General features: G+C 47.7%; 1 protein-coding gene across 5 annotated transcripts in view; it reads left to right on the forward strand.

The window, feature by feature from the left end:
• Positions 1 to 17,788, forward strand: part of LOC119166718 (ATP-binding cassette sub-family C member 3) — a 308,522-nt gene that overhangs the window by 98,288 nt on the left and 192,446 nt on the right. For 4 of the 5 annotated variants that reach the window (XM_075882443.1, XM_075882442.1, XM_075882440.1 and 1 more), the window contains one exon: positions 2,601 to 2,765. The exons of the other annotated variant lie outside the window; for it this stretch is intronic. In XM_075882443.1, the coding sequence (XP_075738558.1) occupies positions 2,601 to 2,765 (165 nt within the window). The remainder of the gene's footprint in view (positions 1 to 2,600; positions 2,766 to 17,788) is intronic. 5 annotated transcript variants of the gene reach the window in all.

Below are 17,788 nucleotides of genomic sequence, written 5' to 3' on the forward strand. Positions count from 1 at the left end.
GACTATTGTATTTAGTATCTGAAGTTTCAAGTTTGCCGGAAGCCCACCTGATCGGGATGATACATGGTTGAAGGAAAAAAAAAACCTGAAGACAATGCGCCGACCAAAGTAAAAGTTTAAAAAACACAATGAAAAAAGACGTTTCGGCTCCCACACGGGAGTCTTGTTCACAAGTGAAATGAAAACATGTCTAAAGCAGTTCGCCTTGTGTACGTTTCAATATATCACGCAGGCAGCGCGCATATACTGACGGCAGATTGTCATCGCTCCTGTTTAGAGTGCGCGGAGTGATTTGTATCTCGAGTGACTCAAGAGAAAGACGCTGTGACAGTCCTTTTTTTTTTTTGAAAACATGCGCCTTCCCGCAGCCTATTGCGTGACCACCTGACGCGTGCTCAGCCAAGGCACCGCATTTCAAACGTTCTTTAGATCAGAAATGTTCTGCTTGAGGCGCCGTTCAAGATCACCACTTTCACCGATATACACATCGTCACAATCCGGGCACTAAACAGCGTACACCACACCGGGGAACTTCACTTTGGCTAATCTGTCGTTCACACTTACAAGTGATTGTCGTAGTTTTTGGTCCCGAACATGTGCCACATGAGCGTTGTAAGAACGCAGAATACGGCTGAGGGTTTCGCTTATGGAGGGAATATACAATATTCTCGCACGCGTTTGACCAGATGCCGCACAGGGCAATTTCGGACGTGCAATTTGTCGTTCGACTGCGTTCTAGAAGGAATTCGGGCAGCCGCAAACCGACAGTTTCCGCCGCATCGAGCATACGTCGGTTGTGTAGTCATTGTTTTTTGTGCAGATTTTCTGCGCACGTCCTAGAAGTCTAGAAACCACTGCCCTTTTTTGAAAAGCAGGCTGCATGCTATGGAAATATAAATAACGACCTGTGTGGGTCGTCTTTCTGAACAAGCTAAACAACAAAGTGGGCCCTGTTCTTCAATGAGCATATCAAGGAATGGGAATTTTCCTTCTTTCTCTACCATGAATCGAATAGCTGCTTCCATGCTGTAGAGGTGTGAAATTAACGCCTGAACCACCTCTCGGTGAATGGTGCCGAAAATGTCGTCCACATAGCGGAAAAACACTTTCGGAGCTGGGCTGAATTAGGAGAGGATGTGACTTTCAATTGCCTCTATTGTCAATTTAGCCGTAGTAACCGGTATAGAAGCACCCATGGCCTACCGTGCATCTGTTTGTACAACTTATTTTCGAAAGAAAATTTTGTGTTCGACAAACAGAGCCGTAAAAGCCAAACTAAGTCCGGCACGGCGACAGGTGATCTTTCCGCTAGATTAGCATCTGATTCTAGAGCTGTCTTGCACAGATGCACAGCCAATTCTGTGGGCACACTTGTAAAAAGCGATTTCACGTCAAAGAGCACTAAAATATCACCTTGATCGAGGACGACGTCACGGACGTCCTCCAATAAGTCGTATGAGTTCCAGATGTGGGTGCCACGGTGTCCTACAAGGGGTGAAATGACACGATGCAAAAGTACTGAGAGCTCGTGGGAGTGAGCGTGTATAATCCACAATTGGGCGTATGGGAGCGCCTGCCTTGTAGACCTTGGGCAGGCCGTACAAAGCCAGTGCTGAACCATTGTGACAAAGTAACGTAAAATACAGTGACTTGCATTCAGGGGAACCACACAGAAGACATCTGCCAAGAGTGTTGGAAGTCTTTTTGCACCTTTGTCGGGAGGCACTCGACCGTTATTCAAGAAGCCCTTAGCTATATTTTGCGTTTCTACAACGTTCATGTGGCATATATGCGTGCTACCTGCGTGATATATTAAAACGTACATATATGCTGAACTGCTTTAGGGACGCTTTCATTTCACTTCTGAACTAGGGAGCCGAAACATCTTTTTTTCATGTGTTCTTAAACCTTTTACTTTGGTCGGCGCATTGTCTTCAGGTTTTTCACAGCCAGCTATTTAGTACCTAGAAAATATTGATGATAGAAAGTGCAGGATAAACCTAATCAGTAATAAATGTTTAATTGTCGACCTTCATGCCCATGTGACGTGCTTTCTCAGTGCGAAGGCTACACGAGTTTTTTTAAAAAGGCGTATTTAAATGGTAACGTCACCATAAATTTGGTTTCGCAGCTGGTTCTGATTCTTCGGCTGTTGGATGCTCTGATCGTCCAGTTGTGTGTAATCCAGGAGAGGAAACGCGGACAGGACAGGACAGGAAACAAGATTGAGGGAACAAGTGCCCTAGATGGACACTTTTTTAAGTCAGCCAAGATAGCTCATTATTTTCCTTAGCATACACGAATTATGGTAAGTGTCAGTCGTTATCATACTCGTAAGTTAATTCAAGCCCGCACCTAACAGACGCATAGCGAGCGCTTGGCCTTCAGGTAAGCGCCCTATAAGAGAGCTCAAATCTCAACGTGCTGCAGTACACCATACCATTCAATTGATAAGGTGGCACGATGAGGGGAAAGTAGCGTGAAGTGACGAATGTCATAGGGTGCACGTATTCAAATGACGTACGCTTTTTTCTGGGCCCCCAATGAAAATGGGTGGCACGTCTCGATGTGAAGAGAACGGCCTCTATGTGTGTGTGCAGGGCGCTTCCCAGCAAGAAGCCCGATGCCGACGGCCGCCGTCCCATTGTGTCCATGATCGGCATCATGACTCCGCTGTTCCGCACCTTCTGGCTCGAGCTCACCCTGGTCGCCCTCGTCAAGCTCGTGTCCAGCGTGCTCACCTTTGTCAGTCCCCTCGTCCTCGAGTGAGTAGCAGCACTCACTCCTGGTGTCTACTGCTATGCCGTCTACCGAGCGCCAGCTGTCCACTATTTATGGTGCTCAACCTAGGCGACCGTATTTTTTGATGCAGCTGAAATTGCTCGAGGCCCGTGTGCCCAAGCTCTGATGCACGTCGAAATAAGCCCAGCTGGTCGAAGCCCTCTGCTACGGAGTCTCTCATAACCATATGGTTTTGGGACGTAAAAGCCTCCCAAATTTTCTTACTTCTAACGATTAAACTAACGCAATTACGTATATTGCGTCAATACCAGCTGCAAATAATTTTTGTGTAGACCGTTGGGCAAATAGTTTCACTCAAGTCCTTGATCTTACTAATATAATTAATCAACCTTATCCGCCTTAAGGTGTTATCCAGAAGAAAGAACGAACGGTTGCTCTTCGAAACGCTGTAGTGGGACAGGTTTTGCTTCTACCCTAGCACGGAGGTTTCATCATTGGTGAATCTTTTTTTCAGGGCAGAAGCCTGCGAAGGCAACAAGTCTCGTTTCGACAGACAATTACTCGATTGTGCTAAAATGTTTCCTGAGCTGCAGAAGTTGTTTGGTATACTTTGCGGGTATTTAGCTGTGACAAAATCATTGACTGTCAATAAATAAATTAGGTACCAATCTTTGCAACATATTATACTGATGTAAAGTAAACAAATTAAAACTCAATCCTCAAAACCCAATTCATTGTCTTTTCATCACTTCAATTCTCGCTAGTACCCGCTCCTACAATTTCTATTCCACACCATTTGATCCATGCTAGAAATAACTGTGTTTACTTAGGTGACAGACTTGATAGAAACTTGAAATTTTGTAGCCATATTTAGGATGTTAAAAAGAACCTGTCCCCAGGTATGCGCACGTTAATTCAATTTCGCCTGTTTTTTTCACTCTACTCTCCTTTGACTATATCACGCATTTATTCACTCGCATATCAACTACTGGATAACTTCATGGAGTAACACTTACAGTACTCTCCTTGCACCATTACAGACAATTCAAAACATAGCAACTGGGATAGTAACTTCCACTTGATGTAACAGCAGTTCCAAACAGTTATTCTATGCACATAATGGTCTTACAGGGCACGATACAGATAAATACAATCTAGCCATCTGCTTAATGAGTCATATAAATATTGGATGCCCCTTTATTATGATCCCTTTTTTTTCAATTTTTAACTCCGATAACCCTCGATTTGCTTTACAGAAAAACTTTATTTTGACTAAAATCTTAACTACGGTAAATAAGCAGCTCATTTCAATGAATTTCCCATATAAAACTCACAGCCGTTTGACTTAGTCAACGACTTTAAGCTCATTTATCAAAGAATAGATGAAGTTTCTTAACAATTTCAATAACACAAAATAACACTTCATTTACGCAGCCCCTAAAATAATTTATTTTTCAATTTGTATATAATGTAATAATTCTCTTCTCTTCCAAGCGTATCACATATTTTCGTCTTTTTTATGTATTTGAATTGTTTGTAACCGCTGCTTCTAAATTGAACCTTAAAATTTTTTCGTTATGGATGCAAACGTCAGAATTTTCTCCATGTTTACCCGGCCCAGGAGGTCCCAATCAAGTCTCCTACTCCGGGACCTCCTCCTGTATACTCAGTTGCAAAAACATGATTTTAAGGAAATAATTAATTTCTTATTCGACTTGTTAAAAGCTACGTCAGTTCAAATTCAGGCGAGTACCCAAAGAACGAACTTTCAAAATCTGGTATTTTTGTGTTAGTGCTTCAGGCCATAGCGTCCAAATTACAATCTGTCGTCACTCTGTCATTTCGGCTTTATGACCTCGAGTAAACTTTTCTGAAGCACTCTGGCATAGTTCGGGATTTTCTCACTGTCTGTAGGGCACGCATTCCGCTCAGTACCCAGCACGGCAACCTCGCGAAGAGCAGAGAAGGGCAACAAGTGAAATCTAATACGTCATTCACGGGGTGACAGGTCGCAGCGCCATAGGCCTTTGTACTTGCCAGTATGGTGGCGGGCACAGTTGTCCACTCGTTTTGATGCGATGGTGTTAAGGTGATTATACTACGCGTGCGTATTGAAAAATGGGTGATGTTGCTGTCAGAAAACTCCCCTCTTACGATGCTTTTCATCCTCTCACAGCTCCCGTTCAGCGAGTTTTAACACATATAAAAGTCAGAAAACAGTGGATTGTATAGTTTAGTACTGCAAATGTAGTGAAATATTTTATTGCGATAGAAATTATATGAACACTCTCGGCTGAACTTAGCCGCCGACGTCGGCGTTGGCGTCGCCGTCATTTGCCATATATGTATACGTATCTATATATATGAAAACGAAAGAAAGAAAAAGGATTGCGAAAAAGACTCCGGCGCGCGGCATCAGATATCCGAGTTTTCGTTCATGAACGCGCGGCGTTAGCCACTAGTTGAAAGGACATCTTCTTCAACGTTGAAGAGACGAGCTATTTATATCTATAGGAAAATAGTGCGTTTTCAGCTTTACCATCGAGATAGCGTGGTCAGTGCGCTTGGCGTAAAGGTCGACGCCCCGCTAGTAGCGATGCGCCGATGTACGCTCAGCTCTCGGGCGTCCTTTGCTCGGCGGAGAGAAGGGGCCTTATCCGCGCACTTACCTGTGGAGGGGGAGAATTGCGCGCCTTCAGCTTTGAACAGAACGATTCCGGTTAGTTATCGGGCGCATAAAAATCACTGCGCTCACTGAATAGGTCCTGTTTGCAAAAAGAGCGCGCTTTTCAAACACAGCGAAGTAACAACTGGTACACTTGTTGGCACTTATGTACCTATGATCACGTTTCATGCGTTGTTTCATTGCGATAACAATTATATGAACAGTCACGGCTGGTTTTTGCTGTCATCGTCATCGCCAACGAAGCCGCCATCATTCACGCATTTATATATATATATATATATATATATATATATATATATATATATATATATATATATATATATATATATATATATATATATATATATATATATATATATATATATACACGTATGTATTATATGCACAAGAATAACTTCGGTTGCCGCAAGGTTATAATAGTAGATGCGCTTTCCCATAAGAACTGTTTATTCAGCCGACGTTTCGACGGGAGCCCTGTCTTTTTCAAGGCATAGTTTTGCCTTGAAAAAGACGAGGCTCCCGTCGAAACGTCGGCAGAATAAACAGGTATGGGAAAGCACATCTACTTTCACACACACACACACACACACACACACACACACACACACACACACACACACACACACACACACACACACACGCACGCACGCACACACACACACACACACACACACATATATATATATATATATATATATATATATATATATATATATATATATATATATATATATATATATGTGAAAGAAGTCTATACCTAAGGGCTCGTTTTTCCGTGTTTTAACACAATATTAATGAGATCTCACAGACAGTAATGCAAGGAATGTACAGGGGAAGTTATTAGAACCAATATAATGTAAATAAGAAAGAAAAGTGGATGAAAAAATAACCAACCGTGGGCAGGAATTGAACCTACGACCTTCGAATAACGCGTTCGATGCTCTATTCACTGAGCTACCACAGCGGCCTTCCCTCCATCCACTTTTTTGGGCTTATATGTGAATTTAGAAGTAGGAGCGACAGTCAGCGCCATCTATAAGCCAAACAACGAGTGTGAAAAGAGTTTACTCTTATGCGTATGTTCGGCGTCACGTAGCACGTGAACTTATTATGAGAGGGCAGCTGATTAATTGTCCCTCTTATACAACCTAAACACACCAACTCTGCCATTATGAGACCCTCGTTCAATGAAATAAGGGAAAGAAGTGTATACCTAAGGGCTCGTTTTTCTGTGTTTTAACACAATATTAATGAGATCCAACAGACAGTAATGCCGAGGAATGTACAGGGGAAGTTATTAAAACCAATGTAATGTAAATAGGAAGAAAGAAAAGTGGATGAAAAAATAACCAACCGTGGGCAGGAATTGAACCTACGACCTTCGAAAAACGTGTTCGATGCTCTATCCACTGAGCTACCACAGCGGCCTTCCCTCCATCCACTTTTTTGGGCTTATATGTGAATTTAGAAGTAGCAGCGACAGTCAGCGCCATCTATAAACCAAACAACGAGTGTGAAAAGAGTACTCTTATGCGTGTGTTCGGCGTCACGTAGCACGTGAACTTATTATGAGCGGGCAGCTGATTAATTAAAAAATAAATGTGGATGAAAAAAAATAATAATGGCAGACTTGGTGTGTTTAGGTTGTATAAGAGGGACAATTAATCAGCTGCCCGCTCATAATAAGTTCACGTGCTACGTGACGCCAAACATGCGAATAAGAGTGTTTTCAAACTCGTTTTTTGACTTATAGATGGCACTGACTGTCACTCCTAGTTCTAAATTCACATATAAACCCAAAAAAGTGGTTGGAGGGAAGGCCGCTGTGATAGCTCAGGGGTTAGAGCATCGAACGCGTTATTCGAAGGTCGTAGGTTCGATTCCTGCTCACGGCTGGTTATTTTTTCATCCACTTTTCTTTCTTCTTTCTTCTTATTTACATACATTGGTTCTAATAACTTCCCCTATACATTCCTTGGCATTACTGTCTGTTGGATATCATATATATATATATATATATATATATATATATATATATATATATATATATATATATATATATATATATATATATATGTGTGTGTGTGTGTGTGTGTGTGTAGATGCGCTTTCACATAACAACTGTTTATACATAACATAAGAACTGTTAACAACCACGTCATTGACTTACCCGACTGGGCGACCTTCCAGCACCAGCGGCGATATGTTTTTGGGACACCAGCCATTCGTTCTGCCGTCGCGAAGAGGACTTTCGATACTCGCCGACAACATCGCGGCGAATCTTACACTTCCTACATTGAGGATGTCCTTTCATTGTGCCGGCATGTCAATTCATCTATGCCAGATTCGGGCAAAGTACGCCAAACCTTGAAAGGCATTGGACCGGTTGCTTTTAATGCTCTCGCTGCGCAAAATCGAGCTACCATCACTGACGTCGTCGCGACATGCAAGCGCCTTGATTTGCTGGACTCCGTTCGTCTCCAAACGGACATTGGCGACCACCACTCCACATCCCATGGTCATCTGCGTGACCTCATGCGGGACATTATACGAGAAGAATTGCGGTCTATGCGCTTCACACCTTCTTCACCGCGTTCAACACAGTCTTCGGGAGTTCCGTTGCGTGATCTCATTAGGGATGAACTTACATCCTTGACCGGCCCTGATCTCGTACAACCACCTGTTTCTCGCACCATATCAACCTACGCTCAAGTCGCTACCGCGCCTCCGAGCAACGTACATGTGTCATTGCCGCAAGAATCTTGCGCGTTGGTTGCTGCCGCTCCCCCAGTCAACAACTGTTCGATGCCACCTGACCCTTCTTCGGCCCACCTGAGCGCGCTATATCCAAGTGCGCCTAACGCCTTCTACTCCCCACCCTGGCGCTCGTCCCGATCTGTCTGCTTTTTCTGTGGGTATCGCGGCCACATTTCTCGTTTCTGCCGCAAGCGCCAGCAAGACAAGCGCTGTGGTTACGACATGCATAAACGTGATGTGTACTACCATGGTCAACGCAATTCATTACCTCCGCACCAGTCTCCCTCTCCGTCCGCATCGAGTGCACCTCGGAACAGCCGGAACTCCAGACGCCGCTCACCATTACCCTTTCGCCGCTCCTCCTCTCCACTAAGTGATGCAGTGATGAAACTAAGTGATGCAGTTACTGGGGAAAAAAGTGCATTCCGAATTAGGACTGATATTCCTCCATCAGGCCCGTGCAACATGATTTCGGTGGTAGTGGAAGGAGTGTACGTGGATGCTCTGGTGGACACGGGTGCGACATTTTCTGTTATGCGCGTTGATTTAGGCCAACGTCTAAAGTGATGACCTCTTACAATGGACCCACGTTGGTTGGTGCCCAGCGGTATACCATTCGCCCTTCCACTTTCTGCACAGCCCGCGTTTTTCTTGAGGGTATTCGACACCACATCCAGTTCGCCATCCTGACTGACTGCTCTCACCATTTTTTTAGGGTGGGATTTTCTTTCTTCTGTATCCGTGGCTATTTGCTGTGGCGAACGCGTCGTCCACATCACCGACACGGACGGCACACTCAACTACGACCCCCACATGCCACTTCGTTTGAGAGCTGCGGAAGATACCGAATTACCACCAGGTCAAGAGCGAATTGTAACGATTACCTCCAAGGACATCAACCATGTTGACGTCTTGGTCTCACCATCATTTAGTTGCGTCGGTAAAGGCATCATTCTCGCTTCCGGTGTAGTTCGGTTTCTCAATGGTTCCGCACTTGTCGCCGCTGTGAATAAAACATGCGAAAAAATTCTACTGCCTCAGAACACCACGGTGGCCTGCGTGACGGATCCCGAGCCTGAGTGCATCGTGCCACTTCATGCCGTCTCCTCCAACGACAGCCCTAGGGGTGAGCCTGCTTCTTCCGCCTTTAGTACAGCCATTAGCAACGACGTGACACCTTCACAGACGCAACAACTGCTTGTTTTGTTAAAGAAACACACAAGTTCCTTCGATGTTTATTCCTCGACATTGGGCCGCACTACTACTACAACGCATCGAATCCACACAGTCGGAACATCTGTTGTACGCCGCCGGCCCTACCGCGTGTCTCCTGCTAATAGAAAATTATCTAAGAAAACGTAGCTGACATGCTCAAACGAGAGTTAATTCGCCCCTCATCTAGCCCTTGAACTAGCCCTTGGTCGTCACCTGTAGTTCTGGTTCGTAAGAAGGATGGCTTCGTGCGCTTTTGCGTCGATTACAGGGCGCTCAACAAAATCACTCGCAAGGATCGGTACCCAATGCCACGCATTGACGACGCCCTAGATTCTCTACAAGGCGCGAAATACTTTCCCAGCCTCGACCTGCGTTCCGAATACTGGTAAATTCAATGCACGAAGAAGATAAAGAGAAAACGACATTCGCAACCCCCGACGGGCTATACGCATTCAACGTTATGCCTTTCAGGCTGTACAACACGCCCGCTACATTTGAGCGCATGATCGATACCGTGCTGCGCGGCCTCAAATGGAAGACCCGCCTCTGCTACTTGGGCGACATCGTCATTTTTTCGTCAACGTTTCCTCAGCATATACAACGCTTGGATGACGTTCTAACGTGTCTTGCCGCCGCTGGTCTCCAACTCAACACAAAAAATGCCGTTTCGCCCCAAAAGCCATCAAGGTTTTGGGCCACGTCTTGACCAAAGATGGAATTCCGCCGGATCCGGACAAAATTGCTGTGGTGCTTCGCTTTCGGTGCCCCGGAAGGCTGAAGGAGTTGCGAAGTTTTTTGGGTCTCGCCTCCTATTTTTGCCGTTTTATACGCAACTTCGCATCAATAGCGGCTCCACCACACCAGCTTGTTGCTTCCGACGTCCCCTTTCAGTGGTCATAAGAATGTCAAACAGCATGCAACCTTTAAAAGTCTGCCCTCACATCCGAACCTGTACCTCGTTGAGGCCGCACCGACCATCCTACATACGGACGCTAGCAGTCGTGGTATAGGTGCTGTTCTGCTCCAATGTGGCACCTGTTCACAGGAGAGAGTAGTTGCATATGCCAGTGGAGTTCTAACTGCGACCGGGAAGAACTATACCACGACTGAGCAGGAGTGCTTGGCTGTGGTCTGGTCAGTGCAATAGTTCCGTCTGTATCTCCATGGCCGTCATTTTACGATCAATACGGACCACCACGCCCTATGCTGGCTTTCCGCGCTGAAGAACTTGTCTGTACGCTTGGGTCGGTGGATTCTACGTTTACAGGAGTATGCCTCCGATATCACAAGTCAAGTAGAAAACACCAAGGTGCCGACACCCGCTGCCCGCTACCAAATACCCAACTCAGCATAGGTAAAAGTTCGGCCATCACTTCTACTGCAGCGCCCGCGCTGGCCTCAATAGACCAGCTATTCCCAGATGACAAGCGCACATTTCACTCCTGCCAGTTGTCTAATCCGTACTGTAGGCGTATCATGGACCAGCTCTCAGAAGCTTCCCATCCACCTAACGCGCGACATCGTCAACTCTTGCGACTTAAGCTGAACAATGGAGTTCTGTACCGTCACATCTTCCACCCAGATGGTCAACGCTGGTTTCCCGTGCTACCACGCTCTCTTCGACTTGACGTGCTGAAAGCCTTCCATGACGACTTGACTGCCGGACATCTTGGTATTCGAAAAACTTACGACCGCATTCGAAGTCGCTTTTACTGGCCTGTTATTTATTTTTACTAGCATCGCGCGCTACGTGGATTTCTGTGTCCCGTGCCAGCGTCGTAAAATCCAGACAACTGCACCGCCTGGGCTTCTGCAGCCAATTCCGTGTCCCACAACGCTTTTGAGGTTGTAGGTATTGACCTTTACGGCCCTCTTCCCGTCACATCTACTGGCAATGTATGGATAGTGACCGCAGTAGACCACTTGACATGCTACGCGGAGACAACGTCTGTATCAACTGCCTCTGCTTCGGAAGTGACTGACTTCGTTTTGCACGCCATCATTCTGTGCCTTGGCGCCCCTCGTATATTGTTGAGTGACCGTGGAAGGGTGTTCCTATCAGAAGTGCTAAATGAAGCATTGTGTGCCTCTGAAATAACCCACAAGACAGTTTCAAGCTACCACCCTCAAACCATTGGTCTCACCGAGAGGTTTCACCGTACTCTTGCTAATATGATAGCCGTCTACATCAGTCCAGACCACAAAAACTGGGATACTCTTCTGCCATTCCTCACCTTTGCCTACAACACGGCCGTTCAGCGCACCTCGGGATATTCGCCGTTCTACCTAGTTTATGGACGCTTCCCTACTTTCTTCATCGACGTTTCCTTTTTCAACAGTGACGTCCACTCGTCTGCGTCTTCCAGCGAGGAATACATTTCAAGACTAGCCTGGCGTCGCGAACGTGCTCGCATCAACATGGAAGCGTGACAGCACGATCGAAAAGTCATTTATGACGCATCTCATCGCCTTGTATTCTTTACCTGGTGACGAGGTGCTCCGATATACACCTATTCGTACGCCTGGTCTGCTTGACAAGTTTCAGCCACACTTCATTGAGCCTTACATAGTTATCGAGCATACTTCGCCCGTTAATTATCGTGTCACCCCACTTGTCGTCCCAACAGACCGCCGTCACCGCAAGAGATCGTGCACGTGTCTCGCTGGAAGCCTTTCAGGCGACGTTCTCTGTCACATTGACCTTCTACGGCCAGGTTTGCCGCTTCGATGTGGGGGGGGGGGATGGAATTAGTGTGGGCATTCATCATGCGCTTCTTTTTATATATGCAGTATCATAATCATCATCATCCGCCTGGCTCTGTCCTCATCTTCACTGGGTGTCACCACAATCATCACCGTGTGTGTGCACGCTCGGTCTTAGACTGCCCGTTCATTAATATATATATATATATCATAATCATCATCATCCGCCTGGCTCTCTGTCCTCATCTTCACTGGGTGTCACCACAATCATCATCGTGTGTGTGCACGCTCGGTCTTAGACTGCCCGTTCATTAATATATATATATATATATATATATATATATATATATATATATATATATATATATATATAATGCCGCCAGCACGTAGTGGGTTGGCAGCAATAGCGGCTCTAAATCTGGAGGAAAAAAGAAGATCGCGTTCTTCTCTGCTCGAGAGCCAGCCCCGACTGACGCATCGTCCTAGAGCTAGCCACCCGGTTGTTCAATAAATCCCCCCAGTACTTGTGACTCATCGTGACAAACTGGTGGAGGTGCTGGGTAGCCTCACGGATGCTGCAGACCCCCCCAGGAAGCCGTAATACGAGTCCAGTGCCAGTCAACACTCCCGTGCATCGGACCAGCTGCCGAATCAGGGGATTGCCTCCGGAAGTCAACGATACTGCTCCCACCACGTCAACAAACATGACCAGCACTTCGGTACAAACCTTGGCAACCGGCACGGGAAGCACGTCGCCGAACCGCTATACGTTGGAAAGCCCACGGGCACCGCCGACGTTCCATGGTACGGAGCGCGAAGACGTTGAGGACTGGTTGGCGGACTTCGAGCGCGTAGCCAACTTGAATCAGTGGGACGACGCGGCGAAACTGGGTCGTGTCTACTTCTATCTCGAAGACGGGGCTCGCACGTGGTATCAAAATCGGGAGGAGCAGCTGACGACGTGGCCCGAATTCTCTCGTAGACTTCTGCAAACATATGCCAGCACTGACCGCCAAGAAAGAGCTGAACGAGCTATTCTTGCCCGCGTCCAGTCGCCAAATGAAACTGTGACCGCGTACGTCGAAGACATGACGCGCCTCTTCCGACGGGCCGATTCAAGAATGACTGAGGACAAGAAGTTGCGTCACTTGATGCGCGGTGTCAAGGACCAGCTTTTTGCCGGCCTCGTGCGAAGTCCTCCGAAGACGGTCGCGGAGTTCTTGTCCGAGGCCGTGACAATGGAAAAAATGCTGCAGCAGCGATCCAACCAATACGACAGGAGAGTCAGTGGCATGTCTACTGCCGACATTTTCACCGCCACTAGAACCAACAACGACTGTCTACGTGAACTCATCCGTGATGTAGTACGTGAAGAGTTACAAAAGGCTGGTGTAACACCTCCTCCTACAGTCAACTCTATTGCGACTGTGATCAAGGATGAACTGCACCAGGCCCTCCGGGACACCTTGCCTCGTGATACAGCTGTGCCAGCTCCTGCTGAATACCGCCGTGAGACAACCTACGCGGAAGCCTTGAAACGCCCTGCTGCAACGCCGCCATTATTCGTCCATCCTGTTCCTGCTGTTTCACTACAGTCAGCGCAGCACATACCGTACTACGAAGGCACGTACACGCCACCGCCCCTGCCCTTTGTCCCTGGTGCTTCTGTCGCCCATCGTTCAGTGCAACCAGTTCAGTACATCGACGATCGGCGCACGTCTCCTCGTAAGTCTGATGTTTGGCGCACACCTGATCGCCGGCCTCTGTGCTTTCACTGCGGAGAAGCTGATCACTTGTACCGCCAGTGCCCATATCGCCGTCTTGGGCTTCGCGGCTTCTCTGCGTACTCGCCGCCACCCCGTTACGGTCAGAGACCACGCGACATCCAAAACTACCTCTCCCAGCAGCATGCACCACCATCTGCCGGGCGCCAGTCGCGCTCGCCATCACCGAGGCGATTTTCATCAACGCCCCAGCGGTATTCTACCGCACGATCTCCCAGCCCCCGCCGGGAAAACTAGCCGAAGCGACCTCTGGGGGCGGGGTCGCTGAACGTCGAAGCGCTGAAGACCTCCTATTGACGCAGAACAATACAGAAACTGGTCCGACATCACCTGCTGCTGCAAAGGATAGCCGGCTTTCACTCGACATAGCAGTAACAATTGATGGTTGTGTAGTTAATGCGTTAGTGGACACCGGCGCAGACTATTCCATACTGAGCGGGAAACTGACAACGCAGCTGAAGAAAGTAATCACACCATGGCATAACTCGCAGATTCGGACAGCTGGTGGCCATGTCGTTACTCCAATGGGTGCCTGCACAACTAGAGTACAGATTCAAGGGTACACATTCGTAGCAAGCTGCCTTGTTCTACGTGAATGCTCCCGTGACGTCATTCTGGGAGTTGATTTTCTACAGGAAAATGGAGCTATCATTGATCTGCAAGAACGCCGCGTCACGTTCTCAGCCCAGCGAGCAATCAACGTGCAGGATGACGGAGTGCGTGTCGACGTACTCCGTATTTCTGAACAGAGCGTGACGCTTCCTCCCCGAGCCAGTGTTCTAGTCGACGTAACATGCTGTGGTTTGAGCGTTGGCGATTTGGTGGCCGAGACAAATTTAGAACACCTCCTGCAGCAAGGCATATGTGTAGCGAGAAGTGTAATACACGTTCGCGACGGCCGATCTGAATTGCTCGTTACCAACTTTAGCAATGAGCATCGACACCTTTTCCGTGGCACTTCGATAGCGTTTGCACACGAAGTAGCAAACGTAACCAACTGTCTCACGTCAGAAGTAGTGGATAACGCAGACACATCAATGAGCAACATTGACATCAATCCTGATCTGTCCACCGATAACCAGACTGCGCTGCGAGCGCTCTTGTTCGAGTACAGGTCTTGCTTCGCAAGTTGCTCGAAGATCCGCCAGACGTCCATCACTCAACACAGGATCATCACGTACGAGGACGCACGCCCAATACACCAGCACCCCTACCGCGTGTCGGCTAAAGAACGTGAAGCGATACGTACGCAAGTTCGCGAGATGCTTGACGATGGCGTTATCGAACCATCCAACAGCCCGTGGTCATCTCCAGTCGTGCTTGTCAAAAAGAAGGACGGGTCGCTACGCTTCTGCGTCGATTACCGAAAGCTTAACAACGTGACCAAAAAGGATGTGTACCCGCTACCGCGTATTGACGATTCGCTAGATAGACTTCGTCATGCCCATTATTTCACTTCTCTCGATTTCAAAAGCGGGTACTGGCAAATCGAGGTAGATCAGCGAGACCGCGAAAAGACAGCCTTCGTGACTCCAGACGGCCTATACCAATTTCGAGTACTCCCTTTCGGCTTGTGTTCAGCGCCGGCGACTTTCCAGCGAATGATGGACACTGTCCTCACAGGGCTGAAGTGGCAGACTTGTCTTGTCTACCTTGACGATGTGGTGGTCTTCTCTGCCACGTTCGAGCAGCACCTTCAGCGCCTGCGCAGCGTGCTGGAGGCTATCCGATCGGCGGACCTCACACTAAAGCCACAGAAGTGCCACTTCGGCTATAAAGAACTAAAGTTTCTTGGACATGTAGTTAGCGCCGAAGGAATCCGTCCCGATCCGGACAAGCTTGCCGCTGTTGCCGAATTACCAGCTCCTGTCGATAAGAAAGCCGTCCGGCGCTTCCTTGGTTTGTGCGCCTACTATCGCCGATTCATTCATGGCTTTTCACACATAGCAGAACCTCTGACTCGTCTCACAAGAGACGACACACCGTTTGTCTGGGAAAACGAGCAACAAGCAGCTTTTGATGAGCTGTGACAGCGCATGCAATCAGCGCCCGTTCTCGCTCATTTCGACGATGATGCTGACACGGAGGTCCATACCGACGCTAGTAACATTGGGCTCGGTGCAGTGCTCGTTCAGCGTCAAGAAGACATCGAAAGAGTGATAGCCTACGCCAGCCGCTCTCTATCGCGTGCTGAGGCGAATTATTCCACTACGGAGAAAGAGTGCCTCGCAGTCGTGTGGGCAATCACCAAGTTCCGCCCGTACCTTTATGGTCGTCCCTTCAAGATAGTGACGGACCACCACGCCCTCTGCTGGTTGGCAAGCCTGCGCGACCCTTCAGGACGGCTAGCACGGTGGAGCTTGCGGCTGCAGGAATTTGACGTCACCATCATCCATAAGTCCATATATATATATATATATTAATGAACGGGCGGTCTAATACCGAGCGTGCACACACACGATGATGTTTGTGGTGACACCCAGTGAAGATGAGGACAGAGCCAGGCGGATGATGATGATTATGATACTGCATATATAAAAAGAAGCGCATGATGAATGCCGACACTAATTCCATCCTCCCCCATATATATATATATATATATATATATATTGTCACAGGTAATGGGTATGAGCCATCAACTGTAGGTGGAATCCTTGGGAAGTGAAGAAAAAAGAGGGCTTTTGCGTCCTGGTCTGAGGGCAAGCAAGACGTCGTTTCGTCGCTGTCTGTTATTACGTTCGTGGCACTGGTGGAGGTGCTGGGTAAATGCGCCTCGGCTGCAGATTTTCAGCCGACACACCGAGCTACTTTGAGACAGCTACAGCTCCCACGGCAAGAAGCAGTCGCCGCCTGCGAGGACTATCTCCCGAGTACGGTCCTCTCTCTCAAGACGAGATGGCAACTTCATCTAACAACCAGGCGAGTCAAACCAACGACGCCTATTGTTTTCTCCAGCATGTTTTTCATGCGCCGCAAACACCATGCTCATTTCATGGAGACATTTATGAAGATGTTGACGACTGGCTTGACAACTTCAATCGAGTTGCCAACATCAACGAATGAGATGAAGCTCGCAAGCTGCGGAGAGTTTACTTTGCGTTAGAAGACTCTGCCAAAACGTAGTACGAGAATCACGAGGGTTCCTTTGCGACGTGGCATGAGTTCAGTCGACAGTTTCGTGATGCGTACCGCAGCACTGAAAGGAAAGAAAGAGCCGGCAGGCTATCTCGTCTCGGAACCAACGACCCAACGAGAGAGTTTCGATGTTTGTCGAGGACATGCTTTGACTCTTCAAGCGTGCTGACCCTGAATGTCCGAGGAAAAGAAGGTGCGGCATTTAATGCGTGGGGTAAAAGAGCAGCTCTTCGCCGGACTCGTGCGCAATCCACCGACGACTGTGGCAGAGTTCATAAATGAGGCAACCACAATGAAGCGTACTCTCCAGTACTCTCCAGGTCACGTCGTCAGCCACGCCGGTATACATCCAGACCCTGAGAAAACGAAAGCTGTTGCCGCATTTCCTGTCCCAACGAACAAGCGCGACCTCCGCCGATTTCTGGCACTCTGCGCATATTACAGACGCTTCGTCAAAGGCTTTTATAAAATCGCTGAACCGCTAAATGAACTTACGAAAGACGGCGTACCGTTTGTTTGGTGTCATGATCAGCATCACGCCTTTGACACGCTACGAAACCATCTCCAAGCCCCACCTGTACTCGGTCACTTTGATGATAACGCTGCCACAGAGCTACACACGGATGCCAGCAACGTCGGACTTGGAGCTGTACTGGTTCAATGGCAAAATGGCGTAGAGCGCGTCATTTCCTATGCAAGTCGAACACTATCATCTGTAGAGAAAAACTACTCTGCAACAGAAAAAGAATGCTTAGCCGTTGTTTGG

Source organism: Rhipicephalus microplus, unplaced genomic scaffold (assembly GCF_043290135.1).
Source record: "Rhipicephalus microplus isolate Deutch F79 unplaced genomic scaffold, USDA_Rmic scaffold_12, whole genome shotgun sequence".
NCBI classification, from domain to species: domain Eukaryota; kingdom Metazoa; phylum Arthropoda; class Arachnida; order Ixodida; family Ixodidae; genus Rhipicephalus; species Rhipicephalus microplus.